General features: G+C 40.0%; 1 protein-coding gene across 1 annotated transcript in view; it reads right to left on the bottom strand.

Moving 5' to 3' along the window:
• Positions 1–13,094: 13,094 nt before the first annotated feature.
• Positions 13,095–23,491, bottom strand: part of RAPGEF4 (Rap guanine nucleotide exchange factor 4) — a 186,629-nt gene continuing 176,232 nt past the window's right edge. Inside the window, exons 25-30 of the mRNA XM_087949706.1 lie at positions 21,850–21,940; positions 19,768–19,818; positions 19,146–19,233; positions 18,798–18,862; positions 15,167–15,221; positions 13,095–14,358 (exon numbers count right to left, since the gene is read on the bottom strand). Of these exons, the coding sequence (XP_087805832.1) occupies positions 14,231–14,358; positions 15,167–15,221; positions 18,798–18,862; positions 19,146–19,233; positions 19,768–19,818; positions 21,850–21,940 (478 nt within the window). The 3' untranslated portion in view covers positions 13,095–14,230. The remainder of the gene's footprint in view (positions 14,359–15,166; positions 15,222–18,797; positions 18,863–19,145; positions 19,234–19,767; positions 19,819–21,849; positions 21,941–23,491) is intronic.

Genomic DNA, 23,491 nt, shown 5'->3' on the forward strand with positions numbered 1-23,491 from the left:
ATTTTTCCTTTATTTTACAATTCCCATATTTATTTATTTCCTGTTCCTGTTCCTCATTACCTCTCTTCCCTTTTGTTTTTCCAAATCTTTTCTCCATCTGATTTATATCCCTCTCTCTATATATATTTTCCTTCCCCCTTTTACTTTTCTGCTGTTTCTTTCTGTCTTTCCGGTTTTGATAAATATTCCCCATTTTAGTTACTTTTTTAAATCTCCTATTTTTAACCCCCCTTCTTTTTCCTCTTCTTTGTGGTGTTCTTTGTGTTGATTGTCTATTTAAGATGGCTTCTTCTTGAACTAACTCTTCCTTTTCTGAGGTTTCTTCTTCATATTCTTCAATCGCCATTTTCATAGCTTTTAACTCAGAGGCAAGTGATTCACCTCTTGCATGTAGTAGTTCTTTCAAATTTTTAAGTTCCATTTTTAGATCTTATAGTCATTAAAAATCCACCAATCACCAATCTTTTTCTTTGTTCTTCTTCAAACTTTCTGGATTAATAACTATTCCTGAACTGGGTTTATAGCAAAATCACCAATCAGTCCAACAATCCATATTTTTTCTTTTGTTCTAATTCAATTTTCACTTTTTAGGGTACTTGTTATATTGTTTGAATATTTCCTTTTCATTGTATCAGATCCAATTCATAGAGAAATAGGAACTTTCCCTTTTTCAGCTTAATTTTTTGTCCACCAGATGGCACTCTCCATTATACAATGTCCTCGCTCCCCCCGTTTTATTGTTCGGGGCTTCAATTTAAATCTTCAATTTAAATATTTCCGCCTTCTTTTTGAAAACTCCTAAGTCCAGCTTTAAATTGTGCCTGTTTGTTAGCAATGTATTTTAATTCAATTTGTTTGGATATCTTGTTCCGGCTTCTTCCAATCCTGGTTCGAAGCCCTGCTCAGCTGCCAAAGATATTTTCACTTTTTTTCCTTTCCCTTTAAAAATCCGCCGCTTTCTTATTCTTTCATAAAAAATTGTAAAATACCGTCCTGGGGTACCTTTAAATTAATTGTTGTGCCAAGTTGCCCGGTTCTTATGTTTTCCACCTCTTTCTTCTCTCCTGCACAAATCTTAGTCCAGCTAAGTCGTCCTCTTCAGGGTGGCCATTTTAGACCACCGCTCGGTCGTCTTCAGGGGTAAAAATTGCCTAGCCCAGGGAGGGGGGATGCGGCTCCCCTCGACCTGGCTGGCGCTTCCCCTTACTCCGCCACCCCTCAGAGGCAGCTTCAGCCCCTAATCACAGTGATAGGGGCTCTCCAATGAGAGAGCATGGACCGAAGCTGCAGACAGTTGCAGTCCCCGGTCCGTCGATGAGAAGGGCTTAACCCGGAAGTCACCCACTGCTGGATATTTTTGAATGGTGCTAATTTTAGTTTGAGCTGTATCCCTTTGACTCACTTGTGCATATCACATAGTATGCATATTCTTGCAGATGGGAGATGCTATGTGATTATCGATGACTAATTTTATTATCTCATCCCTCTATCAGAATTATTCAAATTACTTGGAGAGATATCTAAATAGAACATTCTTCTAACTAACTGCCTCTGTTTCAATGTTCCTTTAAAATACAATTGTCTTTCCAACACTGGACAGAATTCCTGAATCAGATCCACCCAGTAGTATCCTACAAACATCAAACTGTAACATCGTTGTCATCTGCTGCCAACCGTGATGATGAAGAAATGGCAACACATATAGGGACATTGCAACACAATCCCCCACCCTTCGGGCCTGTGACCCACTGAAAGATGATATTGTGTATATCACAGAATATGAATCACAGGAACTGAAACCATATCAGGAGACGGTGATACAAGTTCATTGTTTGCGTGTAAGCCTCATGTTGTATCACAACTGGATGATTCTTAGAAAAATTAACAAAGCTGGACAGACTCTCATGGCATCCAGACATATATCAAGAATAATTAGTTCACAGGGCACTTTCAGTTTGTTGTGCTCTAAATTATGATACAATAATTAGGAGTAACGTTTCTTTACTTATCCTGAGGTTTGTAAACCCTCAGTAACAAAAGGATCGCCAACTCCCAACATCAAGGGCCTCATCAGATATTATGATGCTTGATCCCACTTACAGTATACTCTTGTGTCTCTTTCCTATGGCTGTGTCCTTAATAATTTCTACCATTTGTTAGATGAAAAATTAGCTCAGCAATGTGGATGCTTGAAGGCAAAATCCAGTTTTAATTAGTTTCAGTTGAGATTTGCAGTTTGTTTTGTTTGGATGTCTGAAATCAAATCAGCCAGACTTTGGAATCGATTTGGAGGAAATATTGCTGCACATATGTACAAAAATCATCTCACCTGTTTTGGAGGCAAGCAATGATATAGCAATTTTTAAATGGACTTGCCAATTTGATTGGGGAAACCTGATTCCAGTCTAGATGCAATGGAACTCTCTTCAAATGGAATCTCTGAATTAAATCTTTGCACACACCCATTCAACAGTGACTTCTAGGAAATTCCAGTGGCCTACATACAAACAAGGTATTTTGGGCATCACGTGAGGTTCTAAGAGCTTCAGGATCACCCTTGTGTGTATTTTCCAGGTGACAAAACCTAGAGTTTTCTGTAGAAGCTTTATCTGTTCTACAGGAAGGCCAGTTAGCAGAGAAAGATTATTGCTTGTCCTATCAGTGCTTCTCATTTGTTATCTCATCTGCCAGAGATACAATTAGATTAGGATCATTAAATTAAATCAGGATAATCTAGTGAGATGTCCAAGAAAATAAGTGTACATAATTATCCTTAAGTATGACCCAAAACTTACTTTTATTTTTTTCCCCATCACGATTAGGGGTTTCTAGCCTATCTATATTCCCTTGAGACCTAATGATTCATATTCTTGTTGGAAGGAAAGCTTACTTGCTACTGTATGCTCAGAGTGTGAGAACAATATATTTTTAAGCTTTCAGTGTGAAGACAAGAATAAGTAAGATCAATAATCCTCAATATTCACATATATCTGCAGACTTGAACATAAATATTTTAAGATGCCATATTTAGTTTTTACTGACCGGGTCATCTTGAAGTTAAACCATTTTATTGTTTACTATTTCTGCTACAGCATGAAAGTTTGTGACTACTTTATTCAGATGATACTTACTCCTACAGTCAGTGTTCTCGAACATATTCCAAATCTTATATGTAAAGCGCTCATTATAATTTTTATATTACATTTTGTAGTGCAATAATCCCTATTTAAATTTCAGCGCACTCTTTCTGTGAAGTAAAGTGGCTTTTAACACTGCTTAATTTTAAATTTATTCTACATGGATTTTTTAAAAAAAACAAAAAATGGCTAGTAATTCTTATGTCTATTTCCTGACCTAGCTCACTTTAATAACGGGTTTCCTGCCTACTGCAGAAACTAGCAAAAACAGCTTGTTGACTAGCACAAACAGGTCAATTCTATTAGCCAATGCTCTTTGGGTGTTCACAAAGCTGATAGATAGGACAATGCAGTCAGCTGACAATCTTTTTATGCTTGGCTATTGGGCAAAAAGAGTTGGCAATGTTTAGGTTGAAGTTTCTGTCCTGATTTCTAGAGTATTACGAATGCTCAAGAGAGTCAAGATACCCTAGAACAATATTGAGGGATTTGGACTAGTACGAGAAGGGTTTGGGAATGGGAAGGCTGGTTTTAGATAACATTGCTAAATGTTAGATTTTAGATCCTGTGTTGACATAATTAATACCTCATAATTATATACAAAATAATGTATGTATTCAAGTCAACATTGACTTCTGGCAGCTGTGTGGATTAGCAGTTTTCTTGGCAATATTTTATTTATTTATTTGATTTGTCAATCGCTTTACAAGATAGCCTGGTTGAAAACTACAGACCAATCTCACTGTGTTGTGTCACATGCAAAGTCATGGAATCAATCATGAACCAATTCATCACTCTCCACTTAGAGTCAAACTACCTACTCTCCAAAAAACAACTTGGTTTCAGGAGAACATTGTCCTGAAATCTACAGCTCCTACACTGCAAAAAACATATGGACTACTCTACTTGACCAGGGTAAAGCAATAGATGCAATTTACATAGACTTCTGCAAAGCCTTTGATTCAGTGGTCCATGACAAACTACTTTTAAAACTAAACTCTTACGGCATTTCCAGATCCCTTCATAAGTGGATTACTGCATTCCTGTCAAACAGGAAACAAATAGTAAAAATAGGGAGCGCTATATCAAACCCTACTCCAGTTAACAGTGGTGTCCCCCAAGGCAGCATTCTAGAACCCACACTCTTTATATTCTATATAAATGATCTTTGTGGTTTGCCATTGCTTTCTTCCTAGGGCTGAGAGACAGCCTAGGAAGGCAAGATTATCAGTAATGTTACAGCCTTAGCTGGAAAGATTATCAGTAATGTTATTTTAGATAACATTACTAAATGTGGAGATTTTAGATCTTGTGTTGGCATAATTAATACCTCATAATTTTTATATATGTGTGTGTGTCTATATATCTATATCTATCTATCTATCTATCTATCTATCTATCTATCTATCTATCTATCTATCTATCTAACATCTATCTATACACACACACACACACACACACACACACACACACACACTGTGTATTTGAGTCAGCATTGACTTCTGGCAGCTACGTGGACTAGCAGTTTTCTTGGGAAGATGTCAGAAGGGGTTTGCCATTGCCGTCTTCCTAGGGCTGAGAGACAGTGATTGGCCCAACGTCACCTGGTTGGCCTAAGGCAGGACAAGAACTCATAGTCTCCTGGGTTCTAGCCTGCTTCTTTTAACCATTGCACCAAAGTGGCTCTCAACTGGAGATTTACCATGTTTCTCCAACAATATGGCCTCCCCCAATAGGAAGTCCCAGCATGCTTTATAGACAAATTAAGCCCCTCCCCCCAAATTAAGGCTTATATTAAACATGCGAAATGGGAATGACGGGGGGCTGGCCGTTAGGAAGTACTTTTGTTGCATTCCCGGATATTGTGCTGCCTGCGTTGGCCTCAGCGTTGGTGGGGCACTTCGTATAGGGAAACCTTCCGCCACCGTTGCTTTCCCTTCTCCCTTGGCTGCTGTGGTGTTTAAAGCAACGCCACGGCATTTGGTGCAGCCATGTGTGGCCAGCCAGGCTCCTCCCTGCAACTGGAGCCCGGCGGAGACACTCGGCTTCAGGCGCTCCTGTCGCCGCCTTCCCTTCGCCTTCGAAGGCAAAGCCAATTCTTTTAAAAATGACGCCTTACTACCAGTACGACAAAGACTCCCCTGCCCAAGAGGGCAGCCCAACCCCACGTGGGGAGGTGAATCTCCCGGGACTGCAGCGCAGGATCGGCCCGCCCCGGGAGAAGTGCCCAGCCGCCATCCCTGCCTGGCGCCGGGCAGAGCACAAAGAGCTTTGCCTGGGCCACCCAGCGCAGCTGACAGGCGGGCCCTCCTGCCCAGCGGCAGAGCTCTCACCAAGGCAGCAAGCGCCTCCTCATCGGACCTTCTGCCCATCCCGCCAGGGCCGCGCTAGAGCCGTGTGGGCTGGGCAGAGCCGGGAAAGCAAGCCGCTGGTGCGCACCCGCCTGCCAACCGAAAGAGCCAGGCCGACCTGAGCTTGGCTTCCTTCCCAAGTCCCTCCAGCCCAAACCCGAAGGGGCCACCGGGAGAGGCTGCCCGAGGCAGTGATAGTGCCCACCCATCCGCGGATAGGGAGGCGAGGCGATGGCAGCGCTGCTTCCCTGGCCGGCGGGTCCAGCGGAGAGAGCCGGAAGCTGCCTGTCCTTTCCACCCCTCGCCCAGCCCGTCCCCATCCCCATGCATCTCCAAACGTGCCGGCAGCTCCAAACACTGCAGCAGCATGGGCATCAGACAGAGGCGCTCACTCGGTGGGGCTCAGCTCAGAGGAGGACGCGGAGCAGGCTGTCACCTTGCTTCCCTGTCCACGGATGGGTGGGCGCTATCACTGCCTTGGTGAGAGGGGAGGGTCCGACGGGGAGACGCTCACTGCCTTGGTGAGAGCTCCGCTACCGGGCAGGAGGGCCCGCCTGTCAGCTGCGCTGGGTGCCCCAGGCGAAGCTCTTCACGCTCTGCCTGGTGCCAGGCAGGGATGGCAGCTGGACGCTTCTCCCAGGAGCACCTGAAGCCGAGCGTCTCCGCCGGGCTCCGGTTGCAGGGAGGAGCCCTGGCTGGCCGTGCATGGCTGCGCCAAATGCCGCGGCGTTGCTCTAAACGCCACGGCAGCAAGGGAGAAGGGAAAGCAACGGTGGCAGAAGGTTTCCCGATTCGAAGTGCCCCACCAACGCCGAGGTCAACATCCAAGCCATTGCCGCCCGCCTGCCCGAGGATGCAAGGGGGGGAATTAAATCACCCCCGAAAAGACAGCCTAGCCATTTTTTGGCGGTCAAAAAAAAATAAGGCCCGGCCTTATTTTGTGAGAAACACGGTAGCAATGATGTGTTCAGTTAAGATAGAGTTCTTTAGATGGGAACATATGTTACTTGTATACTTTGGAATCCAGTAAGCCCGATGTGAATCTAGGAGCCCCCTCCCACTTACTTCCATTCCTGAGTTAATCCCTAGATGTATGCCCTTATGTCTTCTGCTCTGGATTCAGAACTGTCTTCAGAGGCATCTCATTATTTGGGAAAAAGAGACAGAGAGAAAAGAATGAGGCTAAATCCCCTCCCTCCGAAATAATATTGTTGAAGGAAAAAGGAGAGTGTTAAAATGCTCCGAAGATCAGGGTTAGAAGATGCCCATGCTGTGTGGATCCTATCTAGCTATGAACGCATGGGAAGGTTATTCTTACATGGTAATGTAGCTACACGGGCATACACTAAAGCAGGATTTCCATAGAAGGAGTTCTCTACATGTTTTCAATTAATTTGAGCTCCAGAATTTGAAATCTGTACCTGGAAATGTTTACCCTCAAAGTTGAATCTCGGTGCTGATGAAGTTTCTGATATTTTTTTTTTAAATAACACTTTTTAAATCTGGCTATTATTTCTTTTGATAGCCAATATGATGACCTTTGGTGACCTTTGCTGCTGGTGCCTGCCGAACCTTAATGCTGATCACAGTACAGACCATGGTGGTTATTTGAAAAGGCAGGGTGTAATGCATTTCAGATTAACAGCAGAAGAAAAGCTATTCAGAGAGCCAGAGGTTCACTTTACTATACCACACTCTATGCTGCTTTTCTTATTATCAGTAGGGGAAAAAAAATGAAATGAGAAAAGCACATCTTTTAATTTCCTCCCACTATTACCTCTTGATTTGCATTCCAGTCTCCCAGAAGAAATAAGTCTGAATTCAGAAGAAGGCTATTTAAGCTGCATGGTGTTTAAAAATTGCTGGAAGAGGTTAAGGTACCGTATATTATGCAGTTGACCTTACTAAGAAGCTACGTTTACAATTTAGGCTTATAATTTTCTCCAGTTACTTTTTGTTAAAATATTTCTCTCTTTCTTTATTTCTTCTTTTCTTTTTTTCATAGCAAAACTCATTATCTGCTCTAGGTACCCCTGCAGGTTAAATGCTTTGATTTCGCTTAACTTGTTTGGCTAGATTTTTAAATGGCATTAAAAATTATATTAAAAGTTATTTGACTTGCACAGAATTGTTCTGGCCTTTCCCCTTCCAGTCAAGGGAATTATTTTGTTTTGTCTTTTTATCTATTTTTATTTCAAGAAGCGAGTTGCAAAGCAAATCCTGTTATATTGAAATGTGGTGTTCCCCCCCACCAGGGTTCCTTAAAAAATCATCTCCGGTTCTCAGCTAAAAATCTTATAACCTTCTTATAACAATCAAAGATGAGCCATTCCACCTGAGGCTGGAACTTTCTTTGAGGAAACAGCATGACAACAGATATGACCAAGACAAATTTTACAGCAATTGGTATTTTTTTGAAAGTATGTGTAGATTGATAAGGAAGAAAATGAGTTCTTCTTGTACATCAATTGGCAGTTTTCTCTCTTCATCAATTACTATTGTGCTACTATTTTGTGGCATCAGTTTAAAAAAACGATTTATGGTGTCCTAAACTCTTAGGAACTGATCTCCAGAAACCCCACTGATCCAACTCCCTTTACTGAATAATCAAATAAACAAATAGGCTGAAAAACAGCTTCTATCCCAGGGCAGTAGCTCTGTTGAATTCTACAGTATAGTGCAGTGTTGGTGCGGTGTGTGGGGGGGTGTTTCAATTCAATGTGTGGAATGTGAAGGATATGTGTTTGTGTTTATTTTCATGGTCATGATGTGCACTGAAGATGGTGTTTGATTTCATTGTACAAGGCGCAATGACAATAAACTAAACTAAACTAAACCAGTATGCAGATTCCATGAAACATTTAAATAGGTTCCTCTATTTTGCTGATCTATATGGGAAGCACCTGGTAGAAACTGGCTCTATGACTCAACACATTAAAGCAACTTTTTAGAATGTCCTTTTGGCAAATGAGCTGCAGTCCTCATTATCATCTGGAAAAGCTTGTTTGGGTTGTGATGGAGAGTGTTGCATTCCAAACTTTACCTGAAGAAGGAATGGAATCTCCAAATGTGTATTTCCTTTGGCAATGCAGTTGGATTGGAATTGATTTTTTTTTAACTGAAAATTTCAAAGGGATTCACAAACCTTTAAGCATCACTGTAATTCTGTACTGATGGATGAGTTTTGGTTATTGGATGTGCTTGGGCTATCATGCCAAGGCTGAATTGTGGGATCAGAACTTATAGTAAGAAAGTCTGATTGGCTAGTTCAGGAAGGGAGTAATGCTTCTCTATTCAAAAGGTGCTTTTTAAAGAGGCAACTGGACTGTCTGGTTTTGATTTGAAGACATTTTGCTTCTCGCGAAACATTTTCAAAGAAAAACCAGAAAGTCCAGTTGCCTCTTGAAAAAGCACCTTTGGGATAGAGAAGTATTATGGAGGCAGTATCTCCATAAACAATACTTCTCTATATTCCTGCCCTTTAGCAATTCTTTATTCTAGTTAAATATGGTGGCCCTGTAATGCCCTACAAGCATTTTTCGATAGCTTGAACCCACCTTAATTGATTTTGAGGTCTTTCAGAAATGCTGTACAATAGCGCAGGGTAAGTCTTGGCTCTCCTAAATGTCATAGCAACATTCAATACCATTTCCTATTGCAAGGAGCAAAAAATGTAGCACAGAGCCTACTGCAATCATTTTGGTAAAATGAAACAAACTTCAGCTTCCAGTCCTGCCCACTTTTGAAGGGTGACACTTGACATGCCAATGTCAGTCACTGCCTTCAACCTAATGAACATTCAAACTCTGTTCCTTGATGAGCAATCCAGACTGAAAACTGGGGCAAAATTTATATCAGGGTTATATTATATTATTGAGGATGAAGTTTGTATGGAGCGAACAGAAACAAAAGTCCAAAAGTCAAATCCACTGAATCGATAGAAAAACTGGCATTTAGTTAGATAAGATTGCCAAACAAAGAACTGACAACACTCACCCCACTCCCCCGGGGCTAAAGCCTTGTTGGCTTTGAATTCTCAAAGCAAACCTCTCCCTGGCCTCACCTGGCTTGCTCATTGCCATGTAAATGGTCATGCTTCTCTTCCAAATCTTACCAGATAGGTAGATTCACTTTTGAGTAGAGAGTTTTGAAGATAACAAGGCCTTGGGCTATATAAGGCTGTATGTTGATAACCAGGACCTTAAATTGCACTTACAAGCTCAAGTGAAAATGATGAGGAAAAAACTGGAATTCTCATCTGCTTCTTGTCTTATCAGTTTTAACTTCAGAGCAGCTTCATACAGTGAATTGCAGTAGCTCTACTTTGGGATTGCAAGAACCTGAGTAACTATGTTCAATGCTCCCTGGCTCTGGAAGCATTGTAGTTGGTGTGCCAGATGTAGTTGTGTCTATAGGAGAATCTCCACATTGCAAGCCAGCTTTTTCAAGGGAAGCCCAACCACAAAGGAAATCAAAAACAGGGTATCTCTAAAGTCAGATGGTGTCTGTATCACACCCATTTTATCTAGCTAGGAATCAGTCTAAACAGATTCCTCCCTATCTAGACTGTAATTACTCTAGGCACTACGTCAATACTTTTAGTGTTATGAACTAATAAAAACTATTTAATAAAAACTTGTCAACCTCACGAGAAAGCAGGCTCGTAATCCTGCACCTTTGATTGGCCCATGGATAGCAGCAGGGATTGGTCCTTACGGAGCAGCCTGATTGGCTATTAGTTGAACATCTCTCATTGGGCACAATTTAAACGTTTGAACACAAGTCATTGGTTAACGGGTCAGCAGCCAGCTCTATAAAAGAGCTGCTGCTGCCCAGGGTTTTTGCTCTGTTCCTAATCCTTAATAAAGAGTTGAAGTTCACTAGTCTCTGACTCGTCTCCGTTCCTTGCGCCCATGCTCAGAATATAACATTTAGTATATTACCTTTGCAGAGGATGGGAATATTTAACTGGGTAAGATATATAAATTAATTATTCTTTACTTATGACCTCTTCCCAGAGCTTCATATGGATATAAAGGGAAAGGAAGAGAGAAGCCAAGCTCTTTAGCATCCAATTACTGAGTAATCATGGATTTAATCTTTCTCTACCATCATCATGTACTGGAACTCACTGCTGTTATTCTACTTTCCTTGTTTCAACTGATTTGTTTCCGGCAGAAAATACAGAAAGTAGTCATGTTTAAAAAGGACAACTTTGTCTGGACCGACCCCCAAATCCTGTCTTTAATTACATCCTTAAATTTCTCATGCAGATTGATCGTGCCTTACTGCCTTAATTCCACTTGCTTGCAAATTGTGTCATTTGCTCCACCTTCTATTGTTAACCAGAATTTCTTTAATGTGGAATGAGATCTTGATGTCATTCTTATTATTTTTTTTAAAGCCAAGAAGTACACTTAAGATCTGCTTTAAGAGATGAAAATTGTCCCCATCTTCAATAGTGAATGTTGACATGAAACCTAATGAGGATATCAATTGTCATAAGTGTTAATTTGAGCTGTTTATTTTATCATCAACATCTACCTCCCTTGAGACAATGGGGGGTAGCTTAAGTAGCATGGAGGAAAATACCCTGCTTCAAAAGCAGTATTAGTTTGATAATGTATAAATTCCTGTACACCAGCTGTGCGCCTAGATTATTCATGCAAAGGCAATTAATACCATTAAGGAGGGAACACAGGCATTCTCAGAGATTGCCGGGGAAATGTGAAGTGACATTTTTCTTAACCCAAGTTCTTTTTCTCAGAGTAAAATGCAAACTGAGCGTTTATTTTTGCGAAGGGCAGCCACAGGCGACCTGGTTCTATTCAGCCACGATTCTGACTTGCCCTAGGTGGAAATTATGCACCAGCTGTCTTCTCAACTATTTCCTAAAAATGCTGCTTGCACGGTGAGACCCCAACAAACTTGACATTTTATTCCAACTGGAGGGTGTTGTCGGCAAATGTGATCTTAATTGGGGCCAGGGAAAAAAAAAAAAGGAAAGCTGTCTGCCCCTTTCCTTTAAGTTAAAAGAAATCTGGTCTAAAAAATATCATGCACCGGTTTATCTGAAGTTAAACTTTGTTCAGTCTTTCAGGAACTGCCCTGCTATTCTTGCCTGTATCACCTGATTTTGTTCAAATTTTTTTTTACAAAAAAATAACATTCCTTACAGTGGTGGGATTCAAAACATTTTACCACCGGTTTGGTGGGCGTGGCTTGGATGTACTTTTTGCACATGCACACACATTGCGTGCACACATGCGCCAAATGTGCAGTTTGTGCAGGTGCAGAGGCATTCCAAGTCACCTCCTGCAAGCCTGCATTCTCCCAGTCGCTTCAGCAGCTGCCACGTAGCACTCTGCTGTGCCGCCCAAAGCAGCTGCGCTTCAAAAGCGCAGGATAAAAGGGAGTAGGGGAGCTCGGGCGGGCAGGTGGGTCCAACAGCAGAGTGGCGGAGAGAACCAGTTTGGTCTCCGCTGCTCATCGCTGCTACCAGCTCTGCAGAAATGAGCCGAACTGGTAGAATACCACCACTGATTCCTTTCTAGTTTTATACTCAATATTTTGATTATGTGCAGGAGTGGGATTCTACCAGTTCGCACCTATTCTCTAGAACCGGTTGTTAACATCCTAAGCAGTTCGGAGAACCGGTTGTTAGAAGAAATTACTGGCCTAATCCTGTAAGGAAGGCAGGAAGGAAACATTCTGGTGTTGCTTACAGAAACTGCCTCTCTGTTAACCCTTATTACATTCTTGGCAGGACTAGACTTCCTGTCTCTGGAACTTCTCTGAAGTTTTTTTCCCCTCCTTTGCTGGTACTTTGCTTGTGTGGAGTGACCATTCAAAGTTACAATGGCACTGAAAAAAGTGACTTATGACCATTTTTCACACTTACAACTGTTGCAGCATCCCCACAGTCATGAGAGGCCAGGCGAGGAGATGCGTGCCTCAATGTGAGTCATAGTGAGTTGGCCATGCCCAGCCAATAACATGACTACCAAGCCACGCCCACCCAGTCACATGACCACCAAGCCACGCCCACCACCTAAGCCATGCCCACAGAACCAGTTGTTAAAACATTTTAATCCCACCCCTGATTATGTGCCATCAAATCAGTGTCAATTCCTAGCAACCATATATGATCTGTCCATTCTCCGTTATGATCTGTGTCTAACCTCGTCTTTCAGATTTCCCAAAGATGCATTCACTGCCACTATAACTGACTCCATCCACCTTGCTACCGGTCTTCTTTTTTTTTCTACCTTTCCCAGAATCAGAGCCTTCTCCAGAGAGTTCTTGTCTACATTGCATAATGTATCCGAAATAAAATAATTTGAGTGTTGTTATTTGTGCCTCAAGTGAGAACGTTGAATCTCCCTTTAGATTTGTATTCTAAGTAAATTGGGTAGCCTATGATATAAACTAAATCAAATCCAGTTATTTTCCACAGTAACAGCTGAGGCCTGCATTTTGGGGTCAGTGAAAGTACTTACTACTAATAGCAAAGTCCAATGGCAAAAGATAGTACCTACGACAACAAATTAAAAAGGATTAAGATAAAAGTGTCACATGTCCCCTTTTTAAATAAACAAGGATCATATTTTATTTGGCAATTATATTTAATTAGTGCATTTTATTTACATAAATCATAAACCATCTCCTTTTAGCATGAAATACAGACCAAATATAAACAGAAACCTGTACTTCAATTACATGCTAAATAAAATAGATAAAATGTTTTTTTTTAAATGGGACAATGCCTAACACATAAAGAAATAAATTAACACTTGTATATACTGCCTGTTGAAAAGTGCAAAATGATTCCTGAAAATTAGAAGATATTTTGTAAAGTTTAGTCTAGAAATACCACTTTAAATCAGCCAACAGTGCAGCTGATTTTAAAGATTTCCTGTATCCAGGAAAATATTAGCTTGAGCAATTGTGCAGATTGTGCTCTTTTTGAAGTTGTATCTTCCCACCGGCTTTCAATTCTGTTTTTCAAAACCTCATTACTTTGTTCTGACAATGGGTAAAATCCTGATTGGCTATTAAAAAGAACACACACACACAAAACCCAACCACAGTCAAATCTACATGATAGATACCAATGTATTAAGGACTCAGCCAGTCTTAGGGCTTCTGAGGTGGCCATAATTCTCAACTGCTGTAAGGCAAATGTGGTTAGAGTTGACTTTTAAAAAATATATTTCTCTTGCAGGGAAAAAAAAGGCTTTTAACTATTCTCTGAATATGAAAAACATGGTAGGATGTTACTGTATTTTTTTTTTCCTGCTACTAATTATTTTTGCTACTGAAACCATGTAAGTTGAACATGCAAATCCATAGGGCATTTTAATTTTGTAGTGGACCAAACATTTAATTTCTTCTATTAGCCAAGGAATCCATCCATATTTTGTTTTCTCTCTTAAATACTCATCTCACCAGCTTTTGGAATTTTCTCCATTTTTAAATTATCTATTATGTACAAAACTTTTTACATGAATGTAGAGTATACAATCTTGGCAACCTCTCGGCTACAGATCATGTCCTCTTCATCAGCCAAACATCTCTGCTGTTTCCTGGGTGGTAGGAACATTGTGCATTACTGACCAAAGATCTTACGGCAGAATTCATTGTTGCGTCTCTCTGCGGTGGCAGTGCAGTAGCAAAAAGAGGGTGATTGTTCTTAGGAAAGACCTTGTATTGGAGGAAGAGGGAGGGTATAATCTCCGACACTTAAGTACGCCGTGGCTCAAGACGGTGTGACATCTGCGACAAAGTCCTCTGGTTATCAATCACATTTAATTGACGGACATAACCCCGGAGATCCTGGTGGTTCTTATTGGCTTGAGATGCATCAGGATCTGATGAAACAGGAATGAAGAGCTATTGGTATGCTTAGTCAAAGTCAAACGTAAGCCATTTATTACAAGTAGTCCTGAACTTGCAACAGTTCATCTAGTGACTGTTCAATGTTACAACAGCACTGAAAAATGGGACTTGTGACCGCTTTTCACACTTACGACCTGGGTAGCAGCATCCATGATGATCATGTCAACAAGATTCAGGTGCTTGGTGACTGGTTAATATTTATGACTGTTGCTGTGTCACAAAGTTGTGCGATCACTTTTTGTGATCTTCTGACTAGCTAAGTCAATGGGGAAGCCAGATTCACTTAACAACCTGGTTGCTAACTTATCAACTACAGTGATTCACCTAACAACTGTGGCAAGGAAGGTCATAAAATGGGGCAAAACTCACTTAACTAATGTCTCACTTAAGAACAGAAATTTTGGGTTCAATTGCGGTCGTAAATTGAGGACTACCTATAAGTTTCTATTTATCAGACGTATATTTCTACTGAGAGTCAAGCAGTGAGTTACTTTACCTTAAGATTACATTAAAAATTCATACATTGAACATTATTTTGACTCATCCTTGGAGAATTATGCATTATTATTTTATTAGCAGAGATAATACTTATCAGCTGACAAAAAGCCCCCCATAATTTCAAAGCTCCTTCCTTTCTCTTCTAAAAACATAGAAAAGCTGATTTCAGTGGCATTTGATTCTATTTCTAGTTTCTACTCATTGTTTCCAATCTATGACACTATACTGTACACTGATGAAACGGATGAAAAATTGTCATTATGACAGCATAAGTATACTTACTGAAAGGCAGGCTCCGACAAAATCTCATTGTCTTAATAGTATTTGACATCATGCGCTGAAAATAGAGTGGGGAAAAGATCACCAAAGAAAGAAAATTTAAGCACCAATTCTATTACATCCTGGATTCTAATCTGGAGCTCATTGGCACCAATGTGTCTGCGGACATTTCCACTGTTATCTTTCACAATCTTTGCTCCATTTGATACCTTCCCAGAAGAAAAATCCCAAAGATTAAACTAGGGATAAGTGATAAGAAAATTGGGGAACAATAAGCATGAACAAAGCCATTTCATGTCTTGGGATATAACAATTTTGAAATTAGTCCAATTTCCCAACGTAACTATTTTTTAAAAGCATGTACTACATTTTTCAAAAGTCCATATAGCCATCACCAGCTCCAAATGTCTGGGAACTTTGCTTGATAAGGAAGACATTATTTAGGGCAGATATCATTAACTTAAGCTTTCTCTAACTGGTTTAGTTCTTTATGTGCAATTCTCTTAATGAGTCCATCATTCTTGAATGCATATATATTGTATGTAATATCTTCTTCTTCCTCGTTCTCTTCATTCTAAATTCAAATTATCATGCAAAATGCTGGTAAAAAAATCTATTTCTAGGAATATTTTAAAAATCCTTTGGATGGACCAGAGCAAGTGCATTTTACCCAGCATTATCGTATAGTGATAGATGGACCAATGTTTCTGGGAATTCATAGGTATGAAAATAAAGGTTTTTGCTCTGTCCTAAACATTTGATGGCTAAGAGGAAGGACAATATGGTGTTCCCTTATATTCCGTGAGCTGATCAGGTTGTAATTAGACAATTTCTTTCAAAGCACAGGAAGGGACTAATTTAGGAGCACCCGACAGGCCATACGATATTCATAATTTTTTGCTAACAGCCTCTGCCATCCTCAGTATCTGATAGCCAAATATGTAGTATATCCTATGCTATCAAAGCAAAATGGGTTCCTATCTTCCGTGACTACCTTCAGTGAAATGCTTTATGTACTTCTTAATACTGAACAGGTTTCTTATTCCCATGTTAACCCAGGGCAGTTCTGAAAGCTATGCTTAATTCAAATAAACGTAAGAATAACTTTCCTATAGCATCTGCTAGGAGACAAACTGTATTGCATTGTCCTTGTGGTAAATCCATTTAAAGCAATGGAATTTAAGTTTCACTTGCCTTCCCCCTCAGTTGAATTATCCTCAATATCAAGGAAGAATTTTGATCATTCCTTTCTATCAGTAAAGCAACTCAAGCAAATGTTAACTTTAAGGAAGCTAAATTCACATATCCGTTGCACACCATCACAAATATAACTGTGCCTCTCAACTCTATTTTAATTATAAGGCTGTTTCTGAAACAGTAATTTGATGATGCGGGGTAGTTCTTGATATCGATTTATACGGAAATGATAGTGGGCCTTATGATATGTCATGCATATAAGGGACAAGATAATAATAATGGAGGGATTTCTGAAAGAGCAGCCAAGAACAACACTGTATATCCACCGAACATTCTACTTTTATGCAGTGTGTTTTAGAAGTCATATGAGGGGAAACAAAAAAATATATATGAAGATCTGGATTCCTCCAAAACAGAACAAATAGATAAAGCCATGGAGACTCTGGGATTGTTTCCCTCTCCAATCATCTCCTCCATCTAGCCCTTCACCCACAGTTCCAGTCCAAATCCACAGCCTAGAATCGTGGCAACAGGCCAGCCACATTACCTGCTAATCCATTTCTGGACCAGGCTTCAATATTGTTATAAATATTCATATATATCATACAAAAACTGCTGTTTAAGTCACACTTTTTGCATAATCTCTTTGTTCCAAAAATGAAAGCATGTTTGTCCCATCTTTTTCCCCTATAAGGATCATTGTGTGAATTCCTTTTGTTTAGATCCATAAAGCCTGGAGGCTAATATGCGCACATTCACTAATCCTCATTTCACACCTCAAGGGTGAAGGGCCTCAGTAAATAGGAGAAACAGCCGTTGATGGCACCGTTCTGAATTGCCAATTGGAGGAATTTCTGAGGTAAAAATGCCCTGAGTTGCCTTGCGGCTGTTTTCTACACTGGAATATGGCACAGCTTTTGGGGAAGCCCTGAACTGAGACAAATCATGTCATCTGGGGAACAATTTGGGGAACGTTTGTGCCCCTTTTCTCAAGATGTCCATCTGTCAGCGTTCCAGAAAAAACAAACTCCAACACCAAAAACTCTGAGGTGGACATTTTCTCAAAGTTCCATTTTATTAGAGTAGTCATACTGGCACATCTGGGAAAACCCAAATCTGAGAGTTCTGAGTACATCATATGGCCCAATCACCATCCACCCCAACTTTGAGACATCCCTTAAGCACTCCTCATCCAGGTGCAGGAATGACATGACCTTGACTGCAAAGAAGAATGCTATTGTGGCTAACTACAAACACTCTACAAAATCCCCCCTCCCAATTTCCCAGGCACAGGAATGTGGCAGCGTGGAAGCTCCTGGTGCTAATATGGCTTCCAAAGCTGACACCATCACTGTTCCAGCCATTTCTAGACATGCCATCTCTCCTTTCACCTATGCTGCTGCCTAGGGATATCTGGATCACCCACTCCATTGAAGAGGCACAGATTTGAACTGCCTTTATTTTCCCACTGGGTCAAAAAGATTTGTTGGTGTGCTTTCACATATCTGTCAAGAATCACAACACAGAGAATTCCCTTCCTCTGCATCGAAACTGCATCATTCCTCCTGCAGTGTCTGCCCTTGACAGGTATGGTCTTAAGTCAAAGAAAGCTCACAGTATGTAATCATTTGATCAATGGAAAACAACCTTATGATTTAAGTGGGGCAGAGTCTCCCAAGCACACCATAGATGCAACACAATGCACAGGGCTTTGATACAAGAACACACTAAAATAGAAGGCATCATGTTTTGAGGAAAGAAATACAAGAGACATAAAATCAAACCATAATCAACAACAGCAATGCAGTAAATCTCTACCTGAATCTTTCCAGACGATAATGGTGAAGATGAAAATTATTTTCTACTCACAGAATTTGCCATATAGGCTAGTTTCAAAAATTCTGTCATCAACATTTAGTGAGATCGAGGGTGTATTTTATGTCTTGACTTTTTTAAAAAAAATAGTAATAGGAAAAAATTTAGTCATCAGCATTATGAAGTGGCAAAGCCTTGAAGCCTGCTGTTTTTAAAAAAGATGGAACCTACAACACTCTTGGACACAAATTGGTGACAGGAGGAAAATTAAGAGTGATGCATAATCATGGAAGGGAAATTGCCTCGGCTTCATTCATTCAACGAATAAAGCTAACCTGCAAGAGGAAATGAAGTGTCGAAAAGACATTATTCTGGATCCATTGAACTAAAATTACTGGTTGATTGATAATGAGAAAGTTTTCTTGGCAATGGGATCTTTTGCAACTTTAAATTAATTTAACATCTGATAGCTTCTTGCTCCAATGCCTGCCTGCTAAGGCTCTTTTTTGCACAGCAGTGAAAACCCACATTCCAAAATCAACGCTATTATTTGTCCACTGATTTCAGCATGATAAGGATGTCACTCATCAAAACATCTGCTTTGGGAATATGCATTACCTACCATTTTTTCAAAATTCACCAGATTGTCAATAAAGGTCTTGTTACCGTCATACGTAAACGTCATGTCTGCAATATAAATAAATCCATATAAACAGCAGAAATTTAATTTAGCATATATATATATATCAGTTTTTGACCCTAATACACCTATTTGAAGTATTTTCTTGTAAAAAAAAGAGTAACGTTTAACATATTTTCATAAGCCCTGTTTGCTAGATAAGTTAATGTTTAGATATATGAAGATATATGAAAATATATTTAATGAGTTGGGAAACTCCAGAGACAGAAACATGTCTTATTTAAAATATCTCATTTTTTAATTCATCTTTTTCTCTCTCTGGTTTGTTACCTTTGATGAGTAAAGGCATAAAGGGAATAATAGGTGGTTCCAGTTTAGCAACTGTGAGCCTGTAGGCCCTATGGTTTCTTGAAGGGTCCTAAAAACAAAAGAAAAAAGAGGTATTGAGTAAATTCAAATATATGTAAATTACAGCCACTTTTTTTGAAAGGAGGATTAGTGTCTGAAGAACATTTTTAATCAAAAAAAAAAAGGCTAACCATCTATCTGCAGCAAAAGTGTCCCTGTGGTTATATTGTAACATGCTTAATTCTCTGAATTTTTCTTCTTCTTCGTGCATTTGCTGATTCATCTCTATAAGCTATAAAACTAGGATTCTGTAAAAATAGTGCATAAACAAATTTAAAGTTGGGATATCTAAGGAAGATAAAGTTTTTAGATTTCCCAGATCGACTGTAAGTAGGACAGACATTTTCTCAGAACAGGTTCCCTGAGAGTGTCATTTATCAGTCATATATGCTTGTTTTATCAGCACTGTAACGGGATCATAAATTCTTTAAAGTCACACAAGGACACATAAAATGTAGAAAGTAGAGGGATTTAAAATCGAGTTTGGAAATAAAATGTATCCAGAATGTGCCATGCATAGAATTAAATCTGTATTGCCATTTACCATTAAGCTTTCAAACTCTGCGTAGATCTTCTTGAACTTGCTTGGAAGTTTCTGCCAAGTAAAAACAAAGAAAACAGCTGTATGGAATCTTGTATCACATATAGATTGCTTGATTTTTCTGAAAGCACAAGGACACAGTTTCACTTGCCGGTTCGTATTGTCTATGCCGACAGACAGCATGCCTTCCGCCAGACCCTTGTATAGGTGAGTAGAGTGACACACGAAGGGGCAGAGCAACTTGTTCCTAGTTCTCTAACAGGTCTGAGATGGCAGAAAATCTTGTTCTTCCACTGCTCATTTACAACAAAGCAGCCGTGAAAAATACAGCAAGTTTCCTAGCAACCAGATTATAAATAGAGAACTCTGAAGCTTGGAGCAGATTTAGTTGCAGACCCCAAAATATCCTGGGAAATAGAGAGTGCTTTGCTCCTTAGTTCACAGAAGTTAAACAGCCGCAAAGGAAATTAAATTCCAATCTGGATTTTCCCATCGGCCTTCGGAGGAAAGAGACTCTTTCCATGTTCTTGTTGCTCCCATTTTTAACCACATTCCCCCCCAAGTGCAATAATCTAGCAACATTATTCACAGATCTTTGTAACATTTACAGGCCTATTGTTTACCAAGTGCCCAGGGTTCCTAGAGATACTGCATAGTGCAAAGTCTATCGCATAATACTCAGATTGATGTTCCTACATAAATGGTGTCACTTTCCAATAATAAGTTCTACAGTAATGCAGAGGACCAATTTGGAATAGTGGATGAAAGTACCAGGCCAGAAATCAGGAGAGTATGAATGCTAAAGACAGAGAGCTGACTTGGGGTTGGGCATGCTCTTTCAGCCCTAAGAAGGGCAAAACATTTCTGAGTCAGGAAAACGCTACCAAGAAAGCTGCAGGGACATGTCCTGACAGTCACCAGAAGTCAAGACTGACTCAAAGGCATTAAAGAACAATCGCCACCATATAACACACCCACACACCCACCCACCCCATACTGACAGAACAGTACTGAACAGCTTTCTAGCTATTTCTCCCGTTGGTTGTTCTTTTGCGATCAAGAAAACAGGTTGGAAGAAGTCATAGGAAAACAAAACAGGTTGCCACTAAATGGCACTGGCACTTGAATGCTTGCAACCCTCGAGGAAGGATGAATAATAAACTCTCATAAGGAAGCATGCAAGTTAAGGAAAGGTAGATAAAGGATCCATGCAGGTTTTACTCTGCTGGTCGTAGCCGACTTTAGCGGGTGGTACTCATCTCTGTGTCTTTAAGCCATTGAGCCAATGCTGACCGAAGACATGTCCGTGGTCATGTGGCCAGCATGAGATCATGCCACAGGACATGCCACACGGAGAAACACAGTATACTATGACCTTCCCACCGAAGTGGTACCTATTTATCTACTTGTATTTACATGCTTTCAAACTGTTAGGCTAGCAGAGCATGCAAGTTGGCCATGCTATAAATAAATGTCTAAGCTTAATTAAGGTCTCTGAGAGGAGCAGAACTAACTTCTAAAGAGATATGCAGAGAACAGGAACAACCCCACCTAGAAATGGAATTTAGATTTATTTTTTATAAGGGGCAGTCTTCTGCCTGGCCTCACAGAAGTTTGTTTTTGATACTGAGGGGCTTAGCGAAGGTTGCCAATTATGTGGGAGAAAAAGTCCAACATCCAACACAGAAAAAGTCACTGGATTTGAGATCTGAATAGGCTGGAGTGGTTTTGATTTTTCCCTACTGAAACATCAGGACTCACAGTTAGGATCCTTATACAAAATGCATCTGCAGGAAAATCACTCTCAGTGATGACAAATGTCATTCATTTGGATATGTGGGAAGAAAAGAAAATAATCATTTTGGTGCTGCTTGCAACTGAAAATTAGATCTCTTGAATGATCCACTGAAAATACCCAAAGATCCACAAGTAGACTTATTAAAGCTACTATACCTTCTCTCTAACACCATAAATATAAGTACTATTGGGTCCTGCCAGCCCAGTCTCCTTTGCTATTCTAAGGAGACAGTAACGCACAAGTCAGATGAAAAAATAAAAATAAAATCCGTGAAGAACTGCACTCACCTCCCAGGTCATTGTGAGGCGACCCACTGCAACATTGCTTAGCCCCATAATCAAAGCAAAGAAAGAATTCAAGTTTTTATATTCCTTACAGCTGGAAGAAAAGAAGAGCACAATTTGAGAAAAGAAAGAATTAGATGTAGAAAAAAAATAGGAAGCTTTACTTCTCTTCTGCAAATGTGTTTGATTTTGGATTGTGTTCTTCCACATCAATCTTAATAACCTACATACATAAACATACTTGAACTCAGTCTGAGAATATAAAACATTTTTGTTATTGCAATAATAAATAGTTGTCATTGCAGTTTATTAAATTAGGTTACAATTCCAAGCATGTTTACACAGGAGCAAAGGCCATTTGGAATTGCCAGGAAATAACTATTTAAAGTAGGCCTTTTGGTGTAAGCAAGTTCTTCAAATTAAACAACCAGAAATCCTGAACAAAGAAAGGTTCTAGCAATGCAGGCACTTTTTTTTATTTGTGTGCTAATGACTTAGTCATTGTCTTTCAGTCAATAAAGATCATTCTGTTATGTTATTAAAACTCAGCCTAGAACTACAATCATACAGATTCTCATTTGGGGAAAAAAAGTTGTTTTTAATTAAGGATGCTTAGACAATGGCCTAATATGAACCTTACTTTTTAGGCATGCAGCTCCTTTCTTCTTGCCTGCATCAGAACCAGGATGAGCAGTTTGTTGTACATGTTGTTTAGCAGCACAATTTTTGTTTTGTGTCATTTTAATACAGATGGAAATGGATGCAGGATGATTTGGGAGTCGAACGTTCCCCTTTATGGCATGAAACCAATCTCCGCCCGCCCCAAACATTTGAATCTTTGCTGCCAAATCTGGACAAGTTTGGAAAATGTTTATGTATGGAAATAAAAACAGTTTGCTATTTTAGAGGGATGTGTCCCACCACTATTTTCATCCACAAAAATCCAGAGAAATCCAATAATGGACTAAAAAATAATAATCATCACCCCTAGGATGTGGCCCTCCTTCCGCAGACCCGTCATACCATGTCTCTGCAACCTCTTCCAGTTTGTGCCTGGTGACTCCCAAGATAAACCCCACACCACAAGCTCCTTTCTCTCAATGCTTAAGCACCTAGGCAGAGAGCAAACAGCTTCCCAGAATGGATTTCCTGTTCTCTCTCCTCATCTTCGTTGCAGCAGCCTTAGCATTGTCAGAGTGCATTTAGCACAATAGGTCAGGATGGCACTTCCCTGGGGCATCTTGTTCGCACATTAGATGCTAGATTCCACTGGCTTTGAGTCTAATCCTGCAGGGCTCTTCTTAATATCCTGGAGTGCACAAGCCTGTATTTTACTTGCTCCTTATCGCTTATAGAGGACACCACTGCTCCTCGAAGCTTAAGAGATTGCATTTACTACATTAAACACGTAGTAAAAATATCCTTTACAATTTGAATATGAACAATGCAGGTCTAAATGAGAAAAGAGAAGGGGGTTTGCCAATGTACCTCATCAACCTAATGAGCAAATTGATGAAGGTCTTGAATATATTACCGTGCTTTGTGAAATAAGACAATCTTACGGCTGTGCAATTTACAAAGGAACAGTCCAACCAGGGCATCTAGACACCTAGATCGGCTTGCCTGTGTGGTACAATCTCAGACT

The sequence above is a fragment of the Notechis scutatus genome, chromosome 1 (genome assembly GCF_049901735.1).
Source record: "Notechis scutatus isolate UNSWTSFEM ecotype Mainland chromosome 1, rNotScu1.2, whole genome shotgun sequence".
Classification (NCBI taxonomy): domain Eukaryota; kingdom Metazoa; phylum Chordata; class Lepidosauria; order Squamata; family Elapidae; genus Notechis; species Notechis scutatus.